Below are 6,572 nucleotides of genomic sequence, written 5' to 3'. Positions count from 1 at the left end.
TGTTTCAGATCGGCGTGGCGTGGAGCCGTGGACCACTCCTAGATTGTTTGCTTCCCCACCGTCAAGCTGATGCGAAGCAGCTTGGGTCATCTCGTACACACACACGCTGGGCCCTAGGCCACTGCTTCTCTTCCTTTTATCAGCTCAACGGTGTGGTAGCAGGAAAGATGTGCGGTTGATGCCACAGCACAATTGCATCCGTAAAAAACCATCATCAGCAGAAGGGAAGAGTAAAACCGATTGATCCACCGAACTGTGCTGTGCAAAACCATCATCACAGGTCACAGCCTTTGAGCCAGTCAGTGGCATAGTAAGCCATCATCAAATTAAAATTAGCCTAAACAAGAGCATCCAAAGGCGCTGCCTTTATCTACAACTTCCTTTCCCCCAACCCCCTCCCATCTTTTTCTAACGAACACACAAGGGTGTCCCTGAGCACAACAAAATTTGCAGGCCGAAGCAGCTACTATATAAGTATGCCGTAAATTGTTTTTCACTTCGAGCTAAACCCCCACCCCTTCCTCCCAAGGAGCTAATGATCCATCCATCCATCCATCCCATGAATGATTAGCCCCTCCAAAAGAACAGCAGAAGAAAGAAGGAAAATTAAATTCTTAGTAGGGAGGTGGTTCTGGTTGGTTGGTTGATCAATTCGGTTGCCTTTTCAGGTCTCCACTGCCAGGCTGCTATTGGACAGCCTTGGCTTGGTGCTCTCCGGCGACGTGAGCCCCTCCTGCTGCTGCTCCATGGCCGCCGCCTTCCTCTTGTTGCTGCCGTTGCAGTCGCTGATGGCTGCTGTTCCGTCAGCGGTCGCTTCTGCCACGGCCTCCTCCGGCTTGTGCGCCGGCTGTGGCGGTGGCTCCAGCTTCTGCTCGGGCTCAGGCTGTATCTGCGGCTGGCACATCTTGGGCTCCTTCCTTTTCAGGAGATGAGACTTGAGCTTCTTCATGTCGGCGAGCTTGACGGGCTTCAGGAAGAACTCCTCTGCGCCATCTTCCAAGCACCTGCAGTTTTTGAGTCCAATCGTTAGCGAAAAATGGGAGGGAAACAGGTTGCCTGGAAGGGAGGAAAATTTTAAAATAAAATCCTCTTCTTTTCCCCTTTGGTTTCTCCGCTCTGCCTCTGAGACGAGTGCTCACATCACTCCAAGGACAGGGCAGGCATGTCAGAGATCTTTGCTACCACAAGGAAAAGATCCGGTCTTATGAATTTCAGGGCTCTTTTGACTCAGCGCAGCCCCAGCGCATGATCGTGTTTCTTTAATGAATGGGTTCCCATCCCAGAAATTTTGACCACCGGACAGTGACCACAAAAATACTCGATAAAACTCGAAAAAGAAGAAAATATAGATATATAGCTTTTTGCAATAAATCCGTTTGGGGTGTGTGTGTCCCCGAAAGATTTCATGAGATCTTGGCCCACCACAGCAAGGCACTGAGAGGGACCTTTCCTATGCTTTACATCGCTGTCGCCAAGATATGCGATCTATGCATGAAAACACAGCGCATTCATTGCCCTTCCAATCCCACTCTTCCATTACACAGCAACGTCAAGGGAGCTGTTCTGGGGAATTCCCTGGATTTTCCCCTTCCTTTGCCATGTCAAATCACACTACTATACCCCTCTTGAGTTCTTATCTGAAAAAGATCAAATCTTCTACATTTGGCTGCTATCAGCCTTGTTTGAATTTAATTGGACACTTTGAGGAAATTCGAAATTTTTAGGCAGGCAGTAATGGTTCAGCCAGCAGAGAGATGAGCTTACTAGGAAAAAAAATTCAAGGCAGAGTTTTGCAGGAGTATTTATTTGTTTGCAAGCTTTAGACCTACAACAAAGCAAACAGACTAGCCGGCCTTTAACTATAACTAATCCAAGGCACAAAATTCAGAGGCGAAAGTTGCAAATCTTTTAGTGCTCCAACTAGTTAAGAAATCAATCCCAACGCCTGAAGAAGCCTTTCTGCGAGCACTAAATTAAATAATCCCTCTGCCTCAGGCATTCACCCATTCAATTCTTTTAGGCAAAACTGGTAATCTGGCATGATGGCATTATATTCCTTATGCTCCCTAGATTACCCCCACCCTTTCATTCACCAAGATATGTACCATGTACTGCACTGCTAATCAGTTCAGAACCAGGGAGGCAGGAGGCCAGAACAGTAAAAAAAACAATCATTTCCATCTGGTACCTCAGGCCATGTACGTACTGATTCTATGAACTGCAGTAATAGCTAAATTCTCCTGCCTAGTGAGTGGACCAACATGATAAATGCTGGATGAAAACAGGACGGGATAGTAAGGAGGAGAGAAGGTTTAATTTCAATGCAGTTCTGAGCTCACCTGTTGATCCGGGCAGGCACATTCTCAGACGACATGATCACCACAGGAATGTCCTTCAATGAGGAGGACCCCTGGATTCCAAAGTTGGCAAGGAAAGAACAGAATTTTACTCCCGCTGTCGTTGTGGACCATGAATATTTATGAACGCCCAAACACGGGAAAAGAAGGAATTTAAGGCGCTCAGCGAATCTCACCTTCACCCGCTTCAGCAGATCATACCCTGTCATGCCCGGCATGCAGTAGTCAGTGATGATCAGATTCACATCGATCTCCTGCTAGGGGAGGGAGGGAGGCAGACACGTGATTGGTCACAGTCCAGAACAAAGACCAACAATCGGAGCAGGAGATGATGGAGGTGAGCAGAGCAGGCAAGTACCTGTTGGTCAGGGGAGGAGGAAGAAGGCGATGATGGGTCGTCCGCCTCATCCCTCAATCCCAGCAGCTCCAAGGCCTTGCTCCCGGAATCGACAGTGGTCACTGGACAAGGATTCAATTCAAAGGAGATGAGGAAAAAAAGAATCGGTGAGAAGAAAGAAGAGAAACATTTCCTCCCTCGCATTCAGTCGAAGGCAAACAAATACACACCTTGGTAGGACGAGTTCCTAAGCAGCATCTCGATGAGCTTCCTGTCGATGAGGCTGTCGTCCACCGCGAGAACGTGGAAGCGCGACTCGGCGTCGACCACCGTCATGGCCGCGGAACGACGAGAGCCAGTACTAGAAACCGAACGAATCAATCAACCAGCACGGCCGGCCTCCCTTTTGCTCTCCTCCTTGAGTCGCTCAGGGAAGCCTCTCTTCCTTGCTTGCTGCAGGCGTTGCTTAACGGTGGCTAATGCAGCATCTCGGGGGGAGGGCAGCAGCGGGGAGCAGGCGGAGGAGGATATAGGACATAGGAGGCGACCACCATGGCACGCCACATCACGGCAGCGGCAGAGGCAGAGGCAGAGGCAGCACCACCACCATCGCCCCTCAGGAAAGCAAGATCCGACCGGATCACGCGCCCGAATCTCCACAGCAAATCGGCTCCATGATTTCCCCTCCCCCTCCTCGCCTTTTCGCTGTGGTCTCTGCTTCCGATGAGTTGGTTCTTGGCTTTGGTGTGGTGTTGGTGTGGATGGCAAGCAAGAGGGAGGAGGGGAGAGAGAGAGAGAGAGGGAAGGGAAGGGATGGATGGGCTGCGTCTCCACTCGCTGCTTCCTGCCCTGCACGCTGCTCCTCTCCCCTCCCACAGTTCCTTCCGGTTGCTTTCTCGCTGCAGTCTTTACCCACCCCTTTTGATTTCTCTTGTGGCAAATTTATGGATGCCGTGCCTTCTAGTAGCTTGCTGATCGGAGAGCACGGCGCGAGGCCGAGGAGGTCGTTGAGATTCGTGCCGTGCGATGAGTGAGTATGTGGTCGCATTGTCAGGTCATTTTGCCAAGAAGAAAGGAGAAGAGAGTCCTGACAATGCTCGGCTCCAAGACAGCATGCATTTGTTTGGTTGGCAGTAGGACAAGATCTGTGACAGCGTATCGAAGTCGCAGTAAAGCATTTGAACTGCATGTTTCGTTCATACGATGCGAGGCCCCAGACGAGACGAGAATATACAGCACCTTTTGTCTGAGACTCCCAGCCATGCATCGTAGCGCATTTCTCCCTCCGTATCGTTGGAATTTCTAGTGCCCAAGACTCCAAGAGTGAAAGTTCTCCACGGTCACACCATGCGCGTCGATCCGTTCCTGCTCACGGTCAATTCTTTAACCGCAGGGGACGCAAAGCGAGGCCGCCTTGGTCTTCCAAGCAAAGGGGGGGGGGAGCCCAGGCCGTCTCGTCTCGGGCTCTCGGCTCTCGCCCGGTCGCCGTCACCCTCATGGGCGGGGCCCGCGAGGATCCTCAGAGGGGTACGGTAGGGCCGTAGGAGAAGCGCTCGTGCCGGCGCCTCTCCCTCTCCTCCAGGTGGGCCCCGCAGCGGAGGTAACGGAGGCAGGTCCATGTGACCCGCGCGAGATCTGCCCCCGTCGTCGCCGCGACGCCCACACGCCACGAGCCCCCGAGCCTACCCCGCCTCGTCCACGGCCGGCGCGTTGCGTTGCGTCGCGAGCCGAGCACGTCGTCGTCATGACCTCGCTTCTCGCCTCAGCCAGCACCACCCAACGCCGGAGAGAAATGGTTCATGCTGATCCTAAGAGCAACCAACAGCTGGAGCGAGGAGCATCATTATTAGCACGGCGTAGGAGCTTGTTTTCCTCAGTTTCAATGGGCCCTAGGATTATCGACCGGGATAATTAACATATCGTTGTTGTTGTTGTTGACTCTATAATTCTTCAAAGGCTGCCTACATTGTATAGAAATTTATTCTCGTCAAAGGGGACTCTTTTTTTCCAACCCGGCAAATGATTTGCTTTTTCCGAAGACGATGTGGGGCAGGAGGAGGAGAGAATGTGTTGTGTGCTATCGAGAAAGTTAAAAAGTCGGGAAGGGGGCACCACTAAGCGGTTGTTTGGATAATAGATGCTAAACTTTAGCACATGTTAATCGGACGTTCGGATGCTAATTAGGAGGATTAAATATGAGCTAATTATAAAACTAATTGCATAACCCCCGGGCTAATTCATGAGACGAATCTATTAAGACTAATTAATCTATCATTAGTAAATGGTTACGGTAACATCACATTGTCAAATCATGAACTAATTAGATTTAATATATTCGTCTCATGAATTAGACTCCATCTATATAATTAGTTTTATAATTAGACTACATTTAATATTCATAATTAGTATTTATACATCTATCCGATATGATAGGTGCTAAAGTTTAGCGCGTGAAAGCCAAACAATCCATCATCCTCGGTCTCGTTTTCGTGGACTCATGTTCTCCTCCGGCCGGCGTTTTCGGCCTGTTATTTAATTGCGCACGTCGGTGTCAGGGTTTATGGGGAAAGGGGGAGCAAAAAGACAAGTTGAATTGCAAACACATGACATGAATGATGCAGCCACAGACCTACTGGTAGACTGTAAACATCGTCCGGATTGCCTAATGACTTTGCTGCTTCTTTCTCAATTATATTCATGGGCTTAGTAAGATTATCATCGTGTACAAAGCAATTCAACAAAATGGTTGGAGTTTTCTGTTAAAACCACTGGAAGAGTAGAAGTAGATTCTGTCGAGTTAGTTTGAGGAAAATTAGTTTATCTGTCGAGTTAGTTTGAGTGTTACTAAAAATAATTTGGAGGGAAAAATTAGTTTATCTGTCGAGTTTGTTTGAGTGTTTGACTAGTCAAACCGTTCCTTAGTGCTGACGATCTCAAACTTCCTGCAAGGACAGTTTGTTCTTAAATTTTAATGATGATAATGCCCACCAAATGGATGTTACTTTATGATGAGAGATCCTGTTGCAACTGGCCCTTAGCTTCCAAAAGGGAGTGCGCTTTCTGTTCAGCTGATCTCCTACACCGCCAGGCGCCACCTCCGCCTGTGGAGTTAATATGCTTACGCAGATGGAAGATACGGGACGGATACACGCACGCACACGCACCGAATCGGAGCACAGAAACCTCGAACGGCAGGCAGGCAAGCATTTAAAAACTGGCAAAGATTTGGGCGACGTGACCATCCAAGAAGCGTGGCGGGATTCGATCGAGACGGGGGCCGGGCCGGAGATCAGATCAGAGAAAAAAGAGTTACGACGATACGATCCGATCGACCCATTCATCCATCCATCCGCCCGATCTTATCTCGCTTGACAACGATGCGTCCTTTCTCCTTGCTGACGACCAAAGCAGACAAGGCAAGCGAAGCAAGAGATGTTTCTGACGATGCTGCAGCGACGGGACGTAGTCGTCAGGATCACCAGGCTCCTACCCTACCCTTGCTGCCTTCTTCTCTTCTCTTCGTTTCTCCTCGCGGAGAAAGCGAAACAGCTATCGCTGTAGCTCGGGACGACGTGATTAAGCAGCGCATGATGCATATGCTCTTGGACTTGTACAGATAAACCTTCTCTTTATTTTACCTCCTCTGTTATGTTAATGGCGAGCCCATGTCAACTTCCTCATCCTCCGATTCTGCGGATATGAGCTCCGTGATGTGCAGTATTAGGGGGCGTTTTCTTCCCGTGTCTTATTTTTAGCACGTGTCACATCGAATGTTTAGATACTAATTAGGAGTAGTAAACGTAGACTATTTACAAAACCAATTACATAAGTGGAATCTAAACGGCGAGACGAATCTATTAAGCCTAATTAAAGCTAAT

At 49.3% G+C, this 6,572-nt stretch overlaps 1 protein-coding gene across 2 annotated transcripts; it reads right to left on the bottom strand.

Moving 5' to 3' along the window:
- Positions 1-240: 240 nt before the first annotated feature.
- Positions 241-3,628, bottom strand: LOC101783141 (two-component response regulator ORR4). 2 transcript variants are annotated; one of them, XM_004971229.4, is made up of 5 exons: positions 2,925-3,628; positions 2,716-2,816; positions 2,534-2,614; positions 2,340-2,410; positions 241-1,004 (listed from the first exon to the last, which is right to left on the bottom strand). In XM_004971229.4, exons 1-5 carry the CDS (start codon positions 3,028-3,030, stop codon positions 665-667), a joined length of 699 nt encoding a protein of 232 aa, XP_004971286.1. In that variant the 5' UTR covers positions 3,031-3,628; the 3' UTR covers positions 241-664. The 2 variants fall into 2 exon arrangements, with proteins under 2 accessions (XP_004971286.1, XP_004971287.1); XM_004971230.4 differs by having other exon boundaries at positions 2,534-2,611; positions 2,925-3,627.
- Positions 3,629-6,572: the final 2,944 nt, after the last annotated feature.

This window comes from Setaria italica, chromosome V, assembly GCF_000263155.2.
Source record: "Setaria italica strain Yugu1 chromosome V, Setaria_italica_v2.0, whole genome shotgun sequence".
NCBI classification, from domain to species: Eukaryota; Viridiplantae; Streptophyta; class Magnoliopsida; order Poales; family Poaceae; genus Setaria; species Setaria italica.
The sequence above is the reverse complement of the archived record's forward strand: the minus strand, read 5'-3'. Positions and strand labels throughout refer to the sequence as shown.